This window comes from Oryza sativa, chromosome 1 (assembly GCF_034140825.1).
Source record: "Oryza sativa Japonica Group chromosome 1, ASM3414082v1".
Lineage (NCBI taxonomy): Eukaryota > Viridiplantae > Streptophyta > Magnoliopsida > Poales > Poaceae > Oryza > Oryza sativa.
In genome coordinates this window covers 32,897,635-32,919,087 of record NC_089035.1, presented here as the reverse complement: position 1 = coordinate 32,919,087, position 21,453 = coordinate 32,897,635, and the positions used below count along the sequence as shown (strand labels likewise).

Genomic DNA, 21,453 nt, shown 5'->3' with positions numbered 1-21,453 from the left:
TATGTCCATAGACAACATAAAATGTCCACTTTTATGTTTGCTGAAGTGATTTACATCCCTTATTGAGAAAAAAGGAGTTATTCGTACCTCTTAAGGACCATATAATCACTCTTAAGTACCGAATACTAAACATATGCATATGTAGATCTGAAAATGAATACTTAAGAATGACATAAATAAAAAGCATATGCATGTTTTCAAAATTATGTTCTTACAAAAATGAGCTGGATCGACATGCATGAAGTTTAACAAACAAAGGTGCATAAACCTTGGGAAAACACCTGACACCCAAAACCGTTAGAAACTTAACTTGAAAGTCTCTCTATAGAGATTATATATATCTAGCCATTTAGATAGTTAATTAAGAAATCATAATTCTTCCCTACCTCACTATTACACACACCCAAAAATTCAGGGAAGTGAGTACATCGAACTTTGCCAGAGCAAATAGTTGAAACTAAATACCATGAGTTCTTTTAAACAAACAAGCAAGATCGAAGAAAATTAATTGAAGGAAATTAACTAAACCACATACATTGTGTGACAGAACTGTGACCTGATAATTAGGCATAGATTGGAATGGCTTCACATCATCGCACCACTATAATTAGTAAGTATGAAAAATATATTTTGCTCCTAGGATTTGCCAACTTATATATCTCAATGACACCCCCCCCAACACACACACACCCCTTTTGTGACACTGTGACTTGATAATTAGGCACGCATTGGAATAGCTTCACATCATCGCACCACTATAATAATGTGCTGCTTGAAGATACATCGCTGAGTTTTGAGGCGGAACCTCACCACCTCCAAGGTAGGGGTACTGGTAGGAGTAATTAGCAGTGACAACATTGATCACACCATCACTCAGTTTCATCCCAGGTACCTCGAAGCCAATATGAGGGTTAAAAGTACTGCCGACGACACAATTCATAGGTGTCACCACATGGACAATATTAACGACGTTGGGATAATTAGCGGCGGCGGTAAAGTTTGATGATGTCGTTGGATAAAACGGGTGAGCCTGAACTGGCAATTTGCTAGTGCCAGAAGTTGCATTCTGCTGCTTGGGCATTGCAAGGCTCACCTCCACCCACTGGCCATAGAGGAAGTGCCTGTCCTTCTTGAGCGCCCTCGCTGCGGACTCCTCCGACGCGAACTGGATGAAGCCGAACCCACCTAGGCATCTTCGTGTTAAGGTCGGTGACCAAGATTGCACGGTCGACCTCGTTGAATTTGCTAAAGTATTCTTTGAGCTGCTATTCGGTGACGGATGTCGGCAAGCTGCCGAGGAAGGTCTTCCTCTTCTGGTCACCTAGACTGAGTTGTGGGCCGCCAACGGGAGGATTTGGTTGGGCTAACTTGACATCCATATGGGAGAAAAAACAGTAGAGTTGATCAACATTGTATGTACTAGAAAACAGCTCATGTGTCCAAATATAATTAGTAAGTATGAAAAAGTGTCGCGCACACAAACACACACACACACACACACACATCGAGTGAGATCGATCACCCGACGAAGAAGAGAAGAGAAGATGAGAGCATGTGTGTGCATGACAGGACCAGATCTGGGGTGTGTGTATACCGTGGTGCCAGCGGAGGACGTTGCGGTCGGACTCCGCGGCGATGGCGGCGTCAGGGTTCACGAACTGCACGAACGCGAAGCCACGCGCGGCGCCCGTCTACTTGTTCTTGGGCATGTCGACGAAGGCCACTGCGCCGGACTGCGAAAAGTGGGCATGGAGCTCAGACTCGCTTGTCCCCAGCGGCACCCCTCCCACGAACACCTTCCTGTGGCTCACCAGCTTCCTCCCCCTCGCTGTCCGTCGCCTCCCGCTGCTGCTCCTCCATTGTCACGGTCACCGTCGTATCCGCCTCCGCCTCCATGATCTCTCGGACGAAGCAAATGATCGAGCGAACGCGGTGATCAGAAACTGATGCAGTCCAGTTGTGTAAGTGCGAGGCAACGCGAACGCAGAGCTTGTGTTTTTGTAACAAGGCGAGGAGAGATATGGTGTGGTCGTCACGCAGGCAAAGCAGCCTGAGGATGACTTACAGTTGGGGGCTTGGGCCCAACGTCTTTGCCTCTCGGGGAAAGCAAGACGCTAGTGGGGACCACAACCTGCAGAGCCAGGTAGGGGAGAGGGGATGCGAGGGTCAGCGCTGGCGTTAGCCGTTTCGGCGGTTGATAGCCACGTGGCGCATGCGTGTTTGAATTGCATATAGATGCAACGAGAGGCGAGAGCGAGAAACGTGAGCTGTGGTTGGGGTGGTGGTGTGGAGTGCAATATTTTAAATAGTGGGTAAGACATTTAGTGGTTAGCTTGTCAAACAGTTATATCAGGCTAAATGGGCTAAACGTGAGACGTGGTTGGGGCGGCGGTAAAGTTTGATGATGTCGCCAGATAAAATGGGCGAGCCTGAACTGACAATTTGCTAGTGCCAGAAGCTGCATTCTGCTGCTTGGGCATTGCAAGGCTCACCTCCACCCACTGGCCACAGAGGAAGTGTCTGTCCTTCTTGAGCGCCCTCGCTGTGGACTCCTCCGACGCGAACTGGATGAGGCCGAACCCCCTGGGCATCTTCGTGTTAAGGTCGGTGACCACGATTGCCCGGTTGACCTCGCCGAAGTTGCTGAAGTATTCTTTGAGCTGCTATTTGGTGACGGACGCCGGCAAGCTGTCGACAAAAATCTTCCTCTTCTGGTCACCTGGACTGAGTTGTGGGCCACCGGCTGATGGCTTTGGTTGAGCTAACTTGACATCCATCTAGGGAAAAAATTAGTAGAGTTGATCAACATTGTATGTACTAGAGAACAGCTATATAGCTCATGTGTCCAAATATAATTTGTAAGTATGAAAAATATATTGTGTCACACACACAGAGAGACACACAAATGTGTCACACACACACACACATGCACATGAGACCTGATGGTCCTACATGAAGTAAAATTTGTGTGAGTGGCAAATCGATCCTAAACTACAACTACACGCAAGCAGGCTAGCTACGTATCAAATTAAAGGTCCATTTGTGGTGTAAATTAAAACTTTGGGTTTGGGTGTACACATGCAAAATGTGTTATTTAATTTTGGAGATATATATTGAATTTGCGGGCTAGCTACATATGAACACATATCCTAAGCTACATGTATATTGAATTTGCTCAGTCCCACGCTAAAATGAAGATTTGGGTGCACACATGCAAAAATGCCATCCTCACACGTCTGACCTTGAGTGCCCTAGGCCCTAGCAAGCACAAGAAGTTGGAGACTAGGAGGTGTTCTATATATGCACCCAGCCTTAGTCCGAAACCCTATCATGGCATGATCTTCCATAATTTAATATAAAATTAAAACAGAATGCAATTCATCCGTAACACTTGGGCACAACACGTGAAATCAAACAATCCCAGCTAGCTACATGTACTCTTGTTGACGACGAACCACATTAGCAAAATAAGTCACAAAGAGAGAAATTAGCGAGAGCCATGGTAGCATTCGATGGAACCTCACAGCAAATGGGCAGCACTCGGCAAATCGGCCTATCGACTTCAATTCTTTGGGGCTGCCAAATCCGTCTTCTATCAGTCAATCTAGAAGGCCTAGGCGCTGCCGAAGTGCAAATTCTTCTCTTGGCTGGTCACGCAAAACAGAGTATGGATGACAGAAAGGCTGGAGAAAAGAGGATGGCAAAACCAAAAGATTTGCCCACTTTGCTACACTGTTGACGAATCGGCATTACACCTCCTGGCCAAATGCAGACTCACAAAGAGGATATGGGCAGAAATTCAGAGATGGACCAGGACTGACCTTCAGATGGACAATTGGGAAAACTGTCACTCAGTCGATCAATGTTGGACCCTCGTAGCGGAGTCCCCAAGCACCCCGCGCAGGCCCCTCAGGACCTTGGTGATTTTAATCCCGTGGAAAATCTGGTGCGAACGAAACGCAAGAATATTCCGCAACAATGCATCGGCGCCGTCCTCAATTTTGACAAAGATCAAGGAGGAAGGAAGAGCATGGGTCAAAGCAGGGGGCTTCAATCCTGCAGGAGTTTGTAATTTTGGGAGATATCACTTAATACCTATTTTTTTTTGTCTTCTTTTTTGCGGGTTCTTGCTCTCTTTCGGCTAACCCTGTATATATCTCACTAATTTTCTCCTGCTTTATTAATATATACAAGGCAAAGCTTTTGCCTTCTTTAAAAAAACAAAGAGAGAAATTAGCAGCAAGAACTAAAGTTTTCGTCGGAATATAAAAAAACCTTACAATGCCTTAAATATTAATCAATTGTATGAGCAGAACGAATCTTACTTTTACCACTAATCTATAATCATTACATCTAAATTATGATGCAATTAAACACAGCTCAGCTACAACTCGCCAGCTACACGTAAATTTATGATACCAAGGACTCGTATATAGACAGAATTAACAGAGCACCAAAAGCATACCATTTCTAATCAAGCTCTAACCATCACTTAGTTAAGAGAGTTAACTAATACTGCGGTCACCTGGTCACGGATAGCAACGACGACGACGACAGTACTGAACAGAATCACCAACCCACCGCGCCGCGAGCAACACGATGCTACGAGCTAAGCCCACCATGCAACAAAGCAAGAAGCCAACCTCGTCGCAGGAAAGCAAAAAATCGACGATCCCACGCTCTTTCACTTGCACCCGGGCGCGGAAGCAAAGCATGCATGATGCAAGAGGACAAGAACATGTAAATCAAGGACACATCGAGTGAGATCGATCACCCGACGGAGAAGAAGAGATGAGACGAGAGCGTGTGATCGATGGGAGGACCGGATGATCTGGGGTATGTGTGTGTGTATACCGTGGTGCCGCGAAGGACGGACGTTGCGGTTGGGTCCCGCGGCGATGGCGGCGGCGGCGTCGTCGGGGTTCACGAACTGCATGCACGAAGCGCTTGTTCTTGGGCGCGCCGACGAAGGCCACCGTGCCGAACTGCGAGAAGTGGGCGCGGAGCTCGGACTCGCTTGTCCCCAGCGGCACCCCTCCCACGAACACCTTGCCGTGGCTCAGCAGCTTCCTCCCCCTCGCCGCCCGTCGTCACGGTCACCGTCGACGTCTCCGCCTCCGCCTCCATGATCTCTCGGGATCTCTCCGACGAAGCTAGCGAGCGAGAGAGCGAGCGAGCGTGATGACCAGAAACTGATGCGGCCGAATTGTGGAAGCGCGATCGAGGCAACGCGAACGCGCGCGGAGCGTGTGTTTTTGTAATCAGGCGAGGAGAGACATGGTGCGGTCGTCACGCAGCACACGCGACGCACGCAGCCAAAGCCCAAAGCCGCCTGAGGATGACTGACAGGTGGGGCCGGCGTCTCCGCCTCTCCGGGAAAGCAAGACGCGGAGTGGGGACCACACCCTGCAGGGCCAGGTAGCTAGGGGAGGGGAGGGAGGAGAGGGTCAGCGGTAGGGATGCACGTGGGTCGGGCCGTGTTGACCCAAGGTCTGAGCCACGGTGGCTTGTGGTGTGATCTGATCGATGCCTGATGGTGCATTGTCAGTTCGTTCGTTACCTGCAGATACGTCAGGACCAGGAGATAGCAATGGTAGTTATAACTAGTTAGATGCAATATGGATCATGTATCATCATTATTTCTTCAGAAGCAATACCTGCTAGCTGGCTGCCTCCTGGGTAACCATAATGATAGCTCAAGAAGAAAAAGCTTCAAAATGTGTCATGAGAAATGCAAATGTTACCGCTGATTAACCCATGTTGGCAGTTCCTTCATATACATGTATATATATCCGGCTGCATATACACGCCAGACAACACCAGATTAACATATTAGCAGGTTCTTTTCTCAACGTTCAGAAAAAGAAAAAAGTTCATATGATCCTAGACCATGCATGCAGCAGGTACGAGTAGCCAACATAATCAGGAATTCTAGATAAATGATGATGATGTAATTAACAAAAAAGGGAAAATATTTTGGCTTCATTCAACAGTATGATCAACTTAGCTAGCTAGTCTTCAAACAGCTAGCCAGATGACCATATCAATCGCTTGGGAAACAGCCTTCACAGCCAATCAATAATAGAGAGAATTGAAGAGCGAACCCACATTCCCACAATATCGATCAGGAGTTTTGTTATCTGCTCAACAAAAGAATATAGTCAATCGCATTGTTTTTGTTAATCAACTATAACGAAATGTTAACGAGTGATCATAAATTAAAAAGGCACGAAAGCGTCTCATTTGACTATATATATTTGTCAATTTTGACCAATAACAGTAATCTCTGAAATTTAATGTGATGACACACAGTTGACTAGTAGATAAATGGGCATTGGTAGCGCATAATATATATCTTAATTGGTAAAAACTTATGAATGGCAATGTGATCCATGCACATATACATAGTTTAATCTGCTGTAGCGAGAAGTTAATTACTTCCATTACATAAAAAAAGTTAAAATAAAATTGTGAAAAATGCTTTAGAACAATATATTTATCCATATGTAGTCAATTTATATTTTTTATGTAGCAACAGCAGGAATATTAATGGAGATATATATGTACTAATCTGAATATTAATTGAACACGTTAATCTATCTGGACTTATTAATTTAGCACACACGTTGATCTGCATTTCACTATGGTATGCATGCATTGTTCTTGCTTATTTAGAAACCTTGTATAAATACAATCAATTGCCATGCATATAGTCCATAGACAACATAAAATGTCCACTTTTATGTTTGCTGAAGTGATTTACATCCCTCCTTGAGATTAAAAGAGGAGTTATTCGTACCTCTATCAAGGACCATAAATCACTCTTAAGTACCGAATACTAAACATATGCATATGTAAAAGATCTGAAAATGAGTACTTAAGAATGACATAAATAAAAAGCATATGCATGTTTTCAAAATTATGTTCTTACAAAAATGAGCTGGACATGATGTTTAAGAAACAAAGGTAAATAAACCTTGGGAAAACACTTGACACCCAAAACTATTAAAAACTTAACTTGAAAGTCTGTGTATAGAGATTATATATATCTAGCCATTTAGATAGTTAGTTAAGAAATCATAATTCTTCCCGACCTAGCTCACTATTACACACATCGAAAAATTCAGGGAAGTGAGTACATCGAACTTCGCCAGAGCAAATAGTTGAAACTAAATACCATGAGTTCTTTAAACGAACAAGCAAGATTGAAGAAAATTAAATGAAGTAAATAAACCACATATATTGTGTGACACTATGACTTGATAATTAGGCATAGATTGGAACAGCTTCTGAGCTTCACATCATCACACCACTATAATAATGTGCTGCTTGAAGATACACCGCCGAGCCTTGAGGCTGAACACCACCACCTCCCAAGTAGGGGTTCTGGTAGGAGTAATTAGCACTGACAGAATTGCTCACACCATCACTAAGTATCATCCCGGGTACCTCAAAGCCGATATGAGGGTTAAAAGCATTGCTGATGACGCAGTTCATAGGTGTCACCATAGGGACAATATTAACGACGTCAGGATAATTAGCGGCGGTTGTGAAGTTTGATGATGTCGTCGGATAAAACGGGCGAGCCTGAACTGACAATTTGCTAGTGCCAGAAGCTGCATTCTGCTGCTTGGGCATTGCAAGGCTCACCTCCACCCACTGGCCACAGAGGAAGTGTTTGTCCTTCTTGAGCGCCCTCGCTGTGGACTCCTCCGATGCGAACTGGATGAAGCCGAACCCCCTGGGCATCTTCGTGTTAAGGTCGATGACCACGATTGCCCGATTGACCTCGCCGAATTTGTTGAAGTATTCTTTGAGCTTCTTTTCGGTGGCGGACACCGGCAAGCCGCCAACGAAAATCTTCCTCTTCTGGTCACCTGGACTGAGTTGTGGGCCGCCGGCTGATGGCTTTAGTTGGGCTAACTTGATATCCATCTGGGGAAAAAACCAGTAGAGTTGATCAACATTGTATGTACTAGAGAACAGCTCATGTGTTCGAATATAATTAGTAAGTATGAAAAATATATTGTGTCACACACACAAACACACCCGCGCGCACCCACACACACACGCGCGCGCGAGGCCTGGTGGTCCTACATGAAGTGAATCCATGTGAGTGGCAAATCGATCGTAAACTACAACTACACGCAAGCAGGCTAGCTACATATCAAATTAAAGGTCCATTTGTGGTGTATAGAGTCAATATAGAAATAAAATTTAGTAATAATTGAAATTCAAAATAAAAACGAATATTGAAAGAAGAGTATAGAGTCAATATGGAAATACAATTTAGAAATAACTGAAATTCGGAATGAAAAAATAAAGAATATTAGACGAAGAGTATAGAGTTCATATAGGATTACAAGTAAGAAATAATTGAAATTCGGAATAAGAAAGTAAGGAATATTGGAAGAAGAGTATAAAGTCCATATAGGAATTTAGAATTAATTAAAATTTGAAATAAAAATAATAAAATTAAAATTAGAGTTTAGAGTCCATATAGAAATATAATTTATAAATAACTAAGATTTGAAATTATAAAATATATACTGGAAGAAGAGTACAAAGTCCATATAGGAATATAATTTAGAAGTTGCTGAAAATCAGAAATAAAAAAATAAAGAATATTGAAATATGAGTTTAGAGTCCACATAGAAATACAATTAGAAATAATGAAAATTCATAATTAAAAAATAAGAAATATTGGGATAAAAGCCTAGAGTTCATATAAAAATACAATTTACAAATAAAGAAAATTCCTAATTAAAAAAAAGGAATATTGGAAGAGGAGTTTAGAGTCCACACATGAGTATAATTTAGAAATAACTGAAATTCTAAATTTTAAAATGAGAAATATAGGAATAAATTTTATAAGTAATAGAAATTTAGAATTAAAAAATAAAGAATATTGGAAGATGAGTCTAAACTCCATATAGAAATATAATTTAGAAATAACCAAACTCCGATACTAAATAATTAATAACTATCATGTATATACAATACAATATAAATATTATACATTGGTAGTTTGGTAAAGTTAGTACAAAATTAAAATTATGTTATTATTTTAATATATTTTAAGAATAAAATAAGAAAAAATATATGCTATTATATAAGAGAAAATATAAGGATGCTCGCTGCGCAATTTCTGTGGGCCACTATGCTAGTTTAATATAAAAGTATAATGTAATTCATTCGTAACACTTGGGCACAACACGTGAAAATCAAACAATCCCAGTTAGCTAATAATAAGGGACACCTTTTACTCCTGTGGACGACGAACCACATTAGCAAAGTAAGTCACAAAGAAAGAAATTAACAGTAAGAACTAAAGTTTTCGTCAGAGCTAAAAATAACTTTACAATGCCTTAAATACAATCAATTGTATATGAGCAGAACGAATCATACTCTTACCACTAATCTATAATAATTACATCTAAATTATGATTCAAACACAGGTCAGCTGTAATTCGCAGCTACACGTAAATTTATGATACCAAGGACGCATATAGACAGAATTAACATATCACCAAAAGCATACCATTTCTAATCAAGCTCTAACCATCACTTAGTTAAGACTTAAGAGTTAACTAATACTGCGGTCAACTGGTCACAGGTCGACGACGAGTACTGAACAGAAACTAACCCACCGCGCCGCCGAGCAACACGATGCTACGAGCTAAGTCCACCATGCAACAACGCAAGAAGCCAACCTCGTCGCAGCAAAGCAAAAAATCGATGATCCCACGCTCTTTCACTTGCACCCGGGCCGCGGAAGCAAAGCATGCATGATGCAAGAGGACGAGAACATGTAAATCAAGGACAGATCGAGTGAGATCACCCGACGGAGATCGAAGAGATGAGAAGATAGCGTGTGTGATTGATGCATGAGATCGATCAGGACCGGATCTGGCCTGGGGTGTGCGTGTGTATACCGTGGTGCCGCGGATGACGTTGCGGTCGGGCCCCGCGGCGATGGCGGCGGCGGCGTCGTCGGGGTTGACGAACTGCACGAACGCGAAGCCGCGCGCGGCGCCCGTCTGCTTGTTCTTGGGCGCGCCGACGAAGGCCACCGTGCCGAACCGCGAGAAGTGGGCGCGGAGCTCGGACTCGCTCGTCCCCAGCGGCACCCCTCCCACGAACACCTTGCCGTGGCTCAGCAGCTTCCTCCCCCTCACGATCTCCCCCTCGCCGCCCGTCGTCACGGCCACCGTCGTCTCCGCCTCCGCCTCCATGATCGATCTCTCGGTCTCTCCGACGAAGCTAGCGAGCGAGAGCGTGGTGACCAGAAACTGATGCGGCCGAATGGTGGAAGCGCGATAGAGGCAACGCGAACGCGGAGCGCGTGTGCTTTTGTAATCAGGCGAGGAGAGATGGCGCTTGTCGTCACGTAGCACACGCGACGCCCGCAGCAGAAGCAGCCTGGGGATGGCTGACAGGTGGAGCCCGCAGCAGAAGCAAGGCGCGGAGTGGGGACCACACCCTGCAGGGGCCAGGTAGGGGAGGGGACGGGGAGGGTCAGCGCCGGCGTTAGGCGTTTCGGCGGTTGATAGCCGCGCGGCACGCGCGTTTGCATTGCATGTCGAGGCAGCGAGAGCGAGAAACGTGAGCCGTTGGCGTGGTGTCGTCCGCCTCCGCTCCGCTCCGTCGAGGCGTCGAGCGGTTTATGGTCCGCTCTGCTGGAGTTAGCGGTACAGAGACTGTTTTGGGGATGCAGATGTATGTCGACATTGGAAACTGCTGATGACGACGACATATAAATCACGAATGTTATCATTAGAGACGAGGGAATACCGGGTAGATAAGTATATCAGCTTCGAATTTCGTATAGCACTAGAGTAAGAGGGGAAGTGTGTCGAGTTTTGCGTAGTGCCAGCTTAAATGCGTCATAAGATATTCTAAGACATTTGACAGCAAATGAGAGGATATCTTGCATTCAGAATCCAGTAAGTATGAGTGCTGCACGCTATCGTGGATATACAGTGCACACGCAGGTGACATAGTGTATATATCTATGTACAAAAAGAGAGCGAACATAAATACATCATTACATCAACATGCAATTAGGATGAATCCGTCACTCAGCAACAACACGGTTCCCTTTGCTGTAGCTGCAGAGTTTCGATCATTCAGTAACAGTTGATGTTCTTCATGAAGCTAGCCGTTGTCTTGTGTTTGCGACATTGAACCGAGGGAACTAGTACTGGCTGCGCTGCTTAAGCTAGCCGTCTCTCAATCATCCTCTTCATCCTCCAGATCACTGAAGGATATGTCTTCCTCCTGCCCTGCTGAATTGACGTTGCCTGTTTTGCTGGACACAGGAGCCACATCCTTCAGCCAGTCCTCCACCTCTTTATCATCATCGTCCGAGGTGATATGCAGATTAGCCTTCTCAGAGTCAGAAGGTATACTCTTGGTCTCATTTTTCACCACCAGCTCTTCTTCAACCACGGACTTGTCTATTATTTCCACCTCAGCGACTGAAATCGGATGCTTGTCAGCCTCAACCACATTCATCGGTACAGAAGTTGCTTCTTCCAATGAAGGTGCTTCAGACATTCCACTGTTGTCACCTTTGGTAGATGCAACATTCCAGTTTTGTGATGAACCATCATCAGGTCCCAGCCTTTTCTTTGTCGGTGAACTTTGCAATAATACTTCTCTTGCTTTTAGGATCTGAATGAAATAAAAGATAAAGAAGGTGAAATGCAGCAAAAGTGTATGCGCAATGGACCTTCCAGTGGAGTAAAAACAATGCAATAAGGATTTTCTGTTACAATGTACTCCCTGTATCCCACAAAAAAAATCAAATCCTGGGAAATTTTTTTTTTTTTTGGGGGGGGGGGTGCGAGATAGGGTACTAATTACAAGAAAATTGCTACTGCATATATACTGATAGTAACTTAACAACAAAATATACAGTATGATCGACAATCTATACATCTGTTACATGTTCTCAACGTGAGCTATAGGGGCATGCATACATGGACTATATGATTAGTAATCAAACGTTACACAGCCTTCACATGTGCTGATAGCATACATAATTAAATTGGGAATGCAGATCTACATGCTTAGATGCATAATTCCGAACATATAATATAAAATCAGTTCAAAATCACAAATACGAAGGTCTCAAGCATATCCTCCTGCTGTTCTGGATACTGGTTTAGAGTTCTACAACGTCACTGATATTTCCCTTTGGAAGGCTATGATTTTTCAGCACTGCCAAGTGTTTCCACCAAAAGAATTGACAAGACTGGATATATTCAACATGATAATTAACTAAATATATGCCTGTAGTTTAGCTTTGTTTTGTCGGTTGAAACTTGCAACAAATTCTTGATGCTACAATGAGAAGTGAAGAATGCCCAATTTTGATGCTATAATGAGAAGTGGAGCCCAAATATTGATTGTACGCTTACACAAGCATAAAAGTAATCCTCTATGTTTATGCTCCCACACTGGCAGCCACAATCTAATGCAACTTTTGGGCTTCGGTAACTTACATTCTTAAGTTCATACATAGTTACATTCTCCTTACACACCTGACTTATCATAGTTTGTAACTTGGAAACAAGATATACCATTTGGTAATATATATGCATAGACGGTTTGTTAAAAAAAAAAGGTTATGGGGCTATGTGTAGGAAAGCATGCATTGTAACAAGTTGACATGATAATCCGTAATTACTTAAGAATGTTTGCCATAAAGACAGAATATGCTGAAGAGCAGGGAATATACCTGTGGCGTTGAAAGAAGTTCAGCATCTTGCTTGCTGAGTTTTGAGTGAAGAAGCACAAAATAGATCTTCCAAAAGCATGCTTCACTCATATTGGTAGAGCAAAGCTCGGTCCTAAGATATGACAAGCTTGGAACAACACGCTCTATAGCCAATGCATGTCCATATTGTGTGTCTGACAGTTCAAAATCTGTACGCAAGAAGCATTGCAGTAAGCAAAGGAATTGAGGAAACCAGTCAGGCACGACAAGTAAGGCATGACTGACATGATGGAACAATATACATGCATGGCCTCCATTTAACAGTAATTCCCTACATATTGAAGATGGCCATATGCATATGTAACAGGTTAACGAGTTCTAGCCATTCCAATTTCCAGAACACAGTTGTTACCTAGTACTATGGCAAGTTAGAACCAAAAGGTATAAAAGCAAATAAAAATAGGAAACCATGGTCAGCATTTCTGAGAGACAGGGGCAAGTAGTGATCATGCTATAAATAACAGAACATTAGAAATTCATATATTAAACCCATGTAAAAAAGCTAATGTATAATAAATTTGTTGGATGAAATATACTTTGATCCCATTAGATTTTGCACATGTAATCACATCATTAGCGACGTTGAATCCTTGGATATAGCTAGACTTCCACAAAGTGTAGGGAGCATTCAACTCTTGGAGCTATTTGACCGAAATAGTAACACTAAAGGTTAAAGTGATGATTCGACAGTTGAATTAATTTGTGACAAAACCCCTATTCTGATGTTGCCTTGTTGGTTAGGTGATTAATCAGATTGCAGTGTTGTATGTGTGTTACAAGTTTGTGTAATAGTTTGTCCCTCGTTTAATTTATTGTTTCTCAATGTCTCCGGTGAAGTCGATTATAGCATACAGCCTCTGATAAATGCATAGTTAATACTGATGTATCAGCAGAAATGATGGTTTCATACAGTTCTTACATGTCAAGTGATCTAAGTCTCATTAGACATTTTTACAAAAAGCAAGATTACTGAAATGCGACATTAAGGTTTGTGTTCGATACTTTTAAACCTTCCTTAATTACAAGCCATTCCTACTCTCTTTTTTTCATTTTGGCAAACGAACTTTCTATTTACTAATTATCCCTTTGAATTAATACAATCCAAATGTGAAATTTTGAACTACAGCCCTAGCGATACTAGAGTAAAACAAACGATTAACCCACCTCAGTTCATGTACCTACTCTGTCTAACTAACATCAGCAAATGCAACCACATGAAGTAATAAAAGTTTCTATTAACATGAATTACAATTTCCTGGCAAACCTTCATACATGTAAACAAATGAACTCAATTTCAAAATAACATGATCTTAAGAATTGAGTGCCACTCTTAATTGTAAGTAACTACCCTTCCCACATTAAACCTTAGTAAATAAACATGACTGGAGCCAAGCTGCTAAAATTATGACAGAAGATCCCACAATCTTAGTATCAGAGCGAACAGAGCAAGAAGCCTAAGCACTGAAGCAACTGGAACCAATGGTCTCCTAAATGAATGTATAATAGACCAAAATAACCAATCCAGCATTCTATGCAAGCAAACCAAAGCACTACAAACGCTGAAGAGATCCAGGAAGAGAAGTTTCATACTACTGCCTCTTACCATCCGCGTGCCGGTCGTTGACAAACAAGGGGAAGTCGAGCCACGTCTCGGGATGGGTCGAGATGTGCCTCACGAACTCCACCACCTCCTCGGTCACGCCCACAGCCTCGGCATCGTCGTCGTCGTCGTCGTCCTCTCCGGGCCCGAACGGCAGGAGCGACGAGGCGATCTTGGAGATCTCCGCCACGGCGTTGGCGTTCGAGAGCAACGAGATTCCGCTCCTCACCCTGCCCCCGATCTCCGCCAGGTCGCTCCGGATCCCGGCGATCCGCGGCGACCGAGCCCCATCCTCCCCCTCCCCCACCGCCCCCGTAGCCGTCTCCGCGGCTTCGGCGGCGGGCGCAGGCGGCGGAGCGAGGAAGGAAGCGACGCCCCAGAGGCCGCGGGTGAGGGAGTCGGTCAGCTCCGACAAGTCGCCCTTGACTCCGCCGCCGCCGCCGCTCGGGGTGTCCGGCTGCTCGTCCCTATGGTCGTCGCCGCTGCTCGCCTCGAGGTTATCGCCATCTTCATCAGAGTGGGAAGAAGAGAGGGTAGCCGCGATTGAGCGCGCGAGCCATGACATCGCGGCGAGCTCGGGCGGCGGCGGCGGCGGCGGCGTGTTGGGGAAGTGGAGTGCGGCGGCGAGTGTGCGTGCTCGGGAAGGATACACATCGCATAAAATATCACTACCAGGGATCTTTTTGAAATAGCCCAATTCTGTACTGTACTCATTGGTAGCGAAATACTGTAGCGGTCCAAAACAGGTGGGGGGGGGGGGGTTATGCACAACTTAGGGCAAAATAGGGGGTTTTATGAAAACAAATAGGTCCACTTCCAGTGTTCCAGTGGTAGCGCGATCATAGATAAGAAGGGGGCTTTATGCAAAACTGTTACCATCCGTGGTGGGACTGGAGGCTGGAGCGATTTCTACCGTTGGATCTAGCCCGAACGGTCCATCAGAGCACGGGCCGGCCGGTCGCCGCAGTCTCCTCTCTAGTCTCTCCTACTCTCCTACCGCCGCCGCCCCTCCTCTGCTCTCCCGCGCCAGAAGCTTCACAGGTGCATTTGCCTCTTCTTGACGCCGGCCGCTGTCTCTCCGCCACACAGCCGATGCAACACCTTGCTCTCACCACCGACTTGCCGGCTTGCCGCACGGCCGCACACCGGGCGCGTCTGCGGCCGCGTAGTCGCGTACATCCCCGTCGTTCCGGCCCTCTTGCCATTGACGACGACGAGGAGGTCCTGGGATGGCACGAGGAGTCGTATTATCAGGACACAAGGATCGTACCTCAGCTGGATGCTGCGAGCTGTAAACTAGCTTGGTCTTGTTGATCCCATTCCCATCCAAGATCCAACCCTTTTTCTGCTCCATGCGTTTCAACTCATTCGTAGACAGAGTGGTTGCCTTCTACAGTTGTACTGATCTGCATTCTATGCTGCAACGCTCCCTTACACTGTCTCTAAATATCTAATGTAAATGGTGGTGGTAACAAGGGGCTGATTGATGTACTGGAGCCTACTGAATACTGATTATACGAAAATTCAATTCTGAAACTTGTACTTTCTTCACGACGTTTGTATTTTTTTTTAGTTTTATAGAAACGCTAAAGAAAAATAGTATTCTTTAATTGCTAAGAAACCTAGTATTATTGTATTTGTCAGAAGCAGGGCAGTTGTGGCCATTTGATTTTTGATATAAATTGTGTGCAAATATATATATATATATATATATATATATATATATATATATATATATATATATATATATATATGTGTGTGTGTGTGTGTGTGTGTGTGTGTGTGTGTGTGTGTGTGTGTGTGTGTGTGTGTGTGTGTGTGTGTGTGTGTGTGTGTGTGTGTGTGTGTGTGTGTGTGTGTGTGACAAAGTATTATCTGTCTTACCCATTTATACTTGGGAATTGAACTAGTGTTATTATTTGAATGAAGTAAAGTATTATCTCCGTCCCAAAATGTAACAAACTTTGAACAAATGGGAGTAGATTATGATTTTAGTGTACTAATAAAGCATTATTTTCCCTATTAGGGAACTGAATTACGATTTTTGATGAAAAGAGTGCATGGATATTTCTCAGTTCTCATAGCATTTATGTACTATTTGAATGAATTATGATGAAGCAAAAACGAGAAAGATTTGTTGTAACTTGATGTATGAGAAAGGGGCTTTTGTCTTGCTTTCTGATGGGACATTCTCAGTCGATTTTACAAGGGTTAATTTTAACAAAGATAATTTTTAATGAACTTATTCTGTAAGAAATTTTCCTCTGAATTTTGTGTTGTTCAGCTTGAGAGCTCTGTTGACAGCCTTTTGTAGAGAGGCACTGATGATGCAGGAAAGGAGATAGTCTGATATTTAGTCTCTTCTACATCCCATAAGGTTGACGCAAACATATCATGTGCCATTGCACAAAGATAACAGATGAGGGGTAATTATCAAGTTTTTCTGTCCATATCAAATTCAAAGATTGAACGAAACTCATATTCATAATTTCTCTTAATGTTTGAATGTGCTATCGTTTGCTAATTTATAGGGGCAATTGCTTATTTGACCCTGTTTTGAACTGTAATTGCCGAATTGGCCCTACTTTTGAACTTTGCTTATTTGACCCTCCTTTTCGAGTACGAAGCTCCGGTCTGACCCTATTCCGTTTGGGTGAGGTGACGGTGTTAATTTAGGGGTAAATAGTCCATTTTGCCCTTGCTTATTTGACCCTGTTATATCCCTTTTGTTTGCTTGTTTGACTGTATATATTCAACAATGTTGAAATATTTGTAATAATTTTTGCTCAAGTAACAGATTTGGCATTAATTTGACAGATTCGAATCATTTTGTGAAATTTGACTTAAATTTGACAGAATTTTGTGAAAATAAATTAAATAAAATGTGCCCCAATTATGACAGATTTGGCATAAATTTGAGAAATTTAATTCATTTTGAAAGATTTTACTAAAAATTGTCAAATTCGAAGCAATTATGATAGATTTTGTTAAAAAAAATTGGACAGCATCGACGCCATCGACCTCACTCTCTCGGCAGTCGGCATGACAGTGGCGGACGGTGCGCACGGCGGTGCGGTCGACGGTGAGCGGGGGCGGGCGGTGGCGAACGAGGCGGAGAGGCAAGTGGGCGGCGGCGGAGAGGCGGGCGAGGCGAGCAGCGGTGGAGAGGTGGGCGAGGCGGGTGGCGGCGAAGAGGCGGACGAGGCGGGCGACGGCGGAGAGGCGGGCTGCTCCCTCCCAGACCTCCCCCGCACCCGCCTCCTCCGCGAGGTCCGCTCGGCGCGCTACGACGCCGGCCGCGCGCGGTGGCTCGTCGACGCCATCGACCTCGCCGCCCCCACAGCTCGCCGCCGCCGCCGCCCTCCCACCGTCGCCGCGTGTAGCACCCGCCGCCGCCGCAGCCCCCACAACTCGCCGCCCTCACCCCCTCAGATCGGCGCCGCCCCGCGCCCCATCAAACCGCCGCCGCCGCTGGCCTCCACCTCCACGAGCGGGCGCCGGCGTGGCTGTACATCACGTCGCCGCCGCTGCCTCAGCTCGCCGCCGTCTCCCCCCACAGATCGGCGCCGACCCGGACCGGACGCGCCGCTACCGCCGCCCTCCACCACAACGAGCGGGCGCCGGCGGGGCTGTGCTTGACGCCGCCGCCGCCCCCTCAGCTCGCCGCCCCCTTAGCTAGCCCCCGCCGCACGCGTACTCACCGCCGCCGCACGCACGCACAAGTGAGAGAGAGGTACGCGCGAGTGAGAGAGAGAGAGAAAGAGTCAGAATAGGGTTTGGCTTTGGAGTGTATTTTTGCCATTAGGAACTCTGGAAACATTTTCTTTTTTTTTTAAAATTGAACCTTAACGGAGTCAGCGAAAGAGGGTCAGACGGAAGCTTCGTACTCGAAAAGGAGCGTCAAATAAGCAAAGTTCAAAAAGTAGGGTCAAATCGGCAATTACAGTTCAAAACAAGGTCAAATAAGTAATTGCCCCTAATTTATATTACATGTTTCGGGTTATGTATTTATTTTCATATTGATGTTTGTGTTCAGGTACCTGTTTATAGTGCGCAGATTAGTAGCTTAGGTTATTGTCTATCTGTGCTCTATATGATGGCAAGAGAGAAATTGTAGTATAATTTTTCAAAACCAGTACATGACTATCTGAGATGTATCTTTTGTTCAGGGAAGTTCCCAGCGATTTTTTTTGCTGGGCTCTTGCTCAGAGCAAGTGTTCTTGTCCAGAATTGAAAGGAGATTGCAAGCACAGAATAACTTTCCCAAACCAAGAAATCCTCAGTTTTCGTGTGCACTCAACAACACAATTCCTTGTTGACAAACTCATCATCAACTGTTCCTCAAAAAAGAGGGAAAAAAGCATATCACAATCTGCATCAACCTGCTTATACGAAGCAAAATTTTTCCCTCACTTTGTACTATTCAACAGCATATTCTACAAAGGTTGAGTATGAGAAAAGTAAAATAACACACACAAAAAGAAAAGCGAGAGAGGAGCTAACAGGCTCTCAGTTTTATACTCTCCTGCTAACCACACCGCAATCCAATCAAAGTCTACGATTTTCTAATCAATTCTCTCCACAACAGCAACAGATGTGTGAAGTAGAATCTCCATCGCGGCCAGCTCCAGTACGCTGGCCTTCATTGTAGAAATGGATCTGCAAATTGAGACCGCATGCTGCAGCACGGGCAGCTCTTCTCGCCAAAACACACAAAACAATGACATGAGCAGCAGAGCATGAGACCTCCTGACTTTGCATAGAATTCTGCTCTAGGTTGTGGCCGCTCTCACTCGCTCTAAACGACAGCGGCGAAGAAGATTTGGTTGGTATCCTCATCCTTGTCATCTCCTGTAAAAGGGACCCGTTACAGTCAAATTCCAGTCACGAATCAGTAACAAAGCATTTGCAACTAACGGTTGCGGTCAGTTTCCAATCACGAATCAGTAACAATCGCTGCAACGAACAGCAGAGCAAGGTAGAAGATGACCTGTGTCTGGCCCAACATGCGCCGTCCACTCATCGATGATCTGCAAGCGCGCACACAGGTTGGTAAAATTATGTTAGATTTGTCTTGACGAATGACTGGAGGAGGGGACGGTGGGGGTGAATTCACCTGGTTGAGATTGGCGTCGGTGGCGGCGTCCTCTTCGGACATGGGGGGCAGCCCGGAGGAGGCGAGCAGCCGCTGCACGGCGCTGCGCTGCACCGCGAGGCTTGTCCGCATTGCGTCGATCAACTCCTGTGCACGCAACGAACACTATAGGCGTCAGTCGCGGAAAAAAAAAAAAGAAGGGCGGAGCCCGCGCATTTGGTGGTCGATTCGAAGTTTTGGGTAACCTGCTTCTGGGTGAGCAGATCGCGGCAGAGTCCCTTGACCGCCGCTACCTCTTCCTGGATCCGCTTCAGCCGCGCCACCAGCTTCACCGGATTCGCCTGAAAAAAAAAAACGCAGCACGCGGGGAGACCGCGAAACGCATCAGCCTCGCCGCGCGGGGGGGTGGGGGAGAATCCAGCAAGGAGGAGGGGCTAGCTTACTGACGTGATCCGGGTAGGCGGCGCGGAAGTCGGCGTCGAGGCGGCGCTGCACGTCGGCGAGGGTGCTGTTGGCGGCGGCGAGCGTCGAGAGCACTTCGTTCACCGCCGCGTGGTGCCGCGGCCGCCGACCTCTCGGATCCGTGGCCATCGCGCGCTCAGATAGGCTCGGCGACGGCGGAGGAATCCACGGAGCTCGGTGCGGACCGCGGACGACCTCGATGGCGGCGGTGGAGTTCAAAATTGGAGTTGTGACCGGGAAGAGGAAAAAAAATGAATAGGGTAACTGCCACTGGGGAAGTGCCCAAGGGGAATTGGAAGGTGACTGACAGAAGGGGCCCACCACCGAACGGGGTTAGCAGCGCAGCAGAAATAGCATGCCGAAATGTTTATGGGAGCTTCAGTTGCAACTTCTCCGTATAAGCTCCACTAAGATTGTGTTTGAGAAGAAGGGGATTGAGAAAATTGAAAAGATATATAAAACGAGATAAGCCATTAACTCATAATTAATTGAGTATTAACTATTTTAAATTTTAAAAATAGATTAATATGATTTTTTAAAGCAACTTTCATATAGAAATTTTTTGCAAAAAACACACTGTTTAGTAGTTTGGGAAGCGTGCGCGCGGAAAACGATGTGCATTCTCACTCCTTATCACCCAAAGGAATGCAGCCTTAGGCTACGTTTGAGAGCAGGAGAAAGAGAGAAAGATAGTTTTGTTTTCCGCGCGCACGCTTCCCGAACTACTAAACGGTGTGTTTTTTGCAAAAAAAATTCTATAGGAAAGTTGCTTTAAAAAATCATATTAATCTATTTTTGAAGTTTAAAATAATTAATACTCAATTAATCATGTGCGAATGGCTTACCTCGTTTTGCGTATCTTCTCAATCTCCTCAATCCTCTCCTTCTCAAACACACCCTAAGGGTCTGTTTGGGGGAGTTTCTAACTACTGCAACTTCTTCCAAAATCAGAAGCTCTTCCGAACAGTTTAGTTTTCTGGATTCTACAAGTACAGTTATTTAGATTCTAAGAAACTGTACTTGTAGAATCCAGAAAATGAATTAGAAGCTAGAAGCTGTGAAATCCAACTTTTTCAGATTCTCAGAAACTGGCTACTGACCAATTGTTTTTTAGAATTTTAAGCTCCCCTAATACGTCCAAGGTATTGTTGGAAATTTTAGGACTCTATCAGTAAATTTTCCTGTCTGTAATGTTGTCCAAAATAGTTTATTTTCTCTGTAAAACGCAGGATCGACGATACTCACGAATGTGTACTGGTAGTGGTAGGCCCGCCTACATTTCTTTTTCGGGCTGTTTCCTTTTCAATTATGAAAATTTTATGGTTCTTAAAAAAGTATCTTGAGATATCTAAATTTTACATAAATTTTTTACATTGAGGTACTTATCTAGAGGTACCAAATTTCACAATAGAAAGTGTAATAACTTTTAGTAACTTTTCAAGAATGGTAAAATTACCCAATGAATTATGGTCCACGTACTCTTAGCCAGTGAAAAAAAATTATGTATATATA

At 44.7% G+C, this 21,453-nt stretch overlaps 4 protein-coding genes across 4 annotated transcripts; all 4 read right to left on the bottom strand.

Annotated features, from left to right (window-relative positions):
- Positions 1–739: 739 nt before the first annotated feature.
- On the bottom strand, positions 740–2,591 carry LOC136355493 (RNA-binding protein 1-like). Its single transcript, XM_066308121.1, has 4 exons — positions 2,453–2,591; positions 1,762–1,943; positions 1,595–1,658; positions 740–1,185 (listed from the first exon to the last, which is right to left on the bottom strand). Exons 1-4 carry the CDS (start codon positions 2,589–2,591, stop codon positions 740–742), a joined length of 831 nt encoding a protein of 276 aa, XP_066164218.1.
- A 4,529-nt stretch (positions 2,592–7,120) lies between these two features.
- Positions 7,121–10,321, bottom strand: LOC107275749 (uncharacterized). Its single transcript, XM_015783912.3, has 2 exons — positions 9,936–10,321; positions 7,121–7,935 (listed from the first exon to the last, which is right to left on the bottom strand). The coding sequence occupies exons 1-2, from the start codon at positions 10,233–10,235 to the stop codon at positions 7,297–7,299; spliced, it is 939 nt and encodes a 312-aa protein (XP_015639398.1). The 5' UTR covers positions 10,236–10,321; the 3' UTR covers positions 7,121–7,296.
- Positions 10,322–10,906: 585 nt separating this feature from the next.
- On the bottom strand, positions 10,907–15,015 carry LOC4325495 (uncharacterized). Its single transcript, XM_015774594.3, has 3 exons — positions 14,388–15,015; positions 12,746–12,933; positions 10,907–11,676 (listed from the first exon to the last, which is right to left on the bottom strand). Exons 1-3 carry the CDS (start codon positions 14,947–14,949, stop codon positions 11,233–11,235), a joined length of 1,194 nt encoding a protein of 397 aa, XP_015630080.1. The 5' UTR covers positions 14,950–15,015; the 3' UTR covers positions 10,907–11,232.
- Positions 15,016–18,770: 3,755 nt separating this feature from the next.
- LOC4325494 (uncharacterized) lies at positions 18,771–20,203 on the bottom strand. Its single transcript, XM_015787074.3, has 5 exons — positions 19,927–20,203; positions 19,725–19,820; positions 19,501–19,626; positions 19,375–19,414; positions 18,771–19,235 (listed from the first exon to the last, which is right to left on the bottom strand). Exons 1-5 carry the CDS (start codon positions 20,068–20,070, stop codon positions 19,183–19,185), a joined length of 459 nt encoding a protein of 152 aa, XP_015642560.1. The 5' UTR covers positions 20,071–20,203; the 3' UTR covers positions 18,771–19,182.
- Positions 20,204–21,453: the final 1,250 nt, after the last annotated feature.

Bases quoted from the DNA above. Each gene is read 5' to 3' on its own strand.
- LOC136355493 (XM_066308121.1), bottom strand. From the start codon at position 2,591: ATGCCCAGGGGGTTCGGCCTCATCCAGTTCGCGTCGGAGGAGTCCACA. The intron at 1,944-2,452 runs GCACTAGCAAAT...GGACTGCATCAG, and splicing joins GCAGCAGAATGCAGCTTCTG to TTTCTGATCACCGCGTTCGC. The intron at 1,659-1,761 runs GTCTGAGCTCCA...GCGTTCGTGCAG, and splicing joins GTGCCGCTGGGGACAAGCGA to TTCGTGAACCCTGACGCCGC.
- LOC4325494 (XM_015787074.3), bottom strand. From the start codon at position 20,070: ATGGCCACGGATCCGAGAGGTCGGCGGCCGCGGCACCACGCGGCGGTG. The intron at 19,415-19,500 runs GTGAATTCACCC...GCGCGCTTGCAG, and splicing joins CCGACGCCAATCTCAACCAG to ATCATCGATGAGTGGACGGC. The intron at 19,236-19,374 runs GTCATCTTCTAC...TCCCTTTTACAG, and splicing joins GCATGTTGGGCCAGACACAG to GAGATGACAAGGATGAGGAT.
- LOC107275749 (XM_015783912.3), bottom strand. From the start codon at position 10,235: ATGGAGGCGGAGGCGGAGACGACGGTGGCCGTGACGACGGGCGGCGAG. The intron at 7,936-9,935 runs GTATACACACGC...TTTTTTCCCCAG, and splicing joins ACGTCATCCGCGGCACCACG to ATGGATATCAAGTTAGCCCA.
- LOC4325495 (XM_015774594.3), bottom strand. From the start codon at position 14,949: ATGTCATGGCTCGCGCGCTCAATCGCGGCTACCCTCTCTTCTTCCCAC. The intron at 12,934-14,387 runs GTAAGAGGCAGT...TCTTGCGTACAG, and splicing joins CAACGACCGGCACGCGGATG to ATTTTGAACTGTCAGACACA. The intron at 11,677-12,745 runs GTATATTCCCTG...TATTTCATTCAG, and splicing joins AACTTCTTTCAACGCCACAG to ATCCTAAAAGCAAGAGAAGT.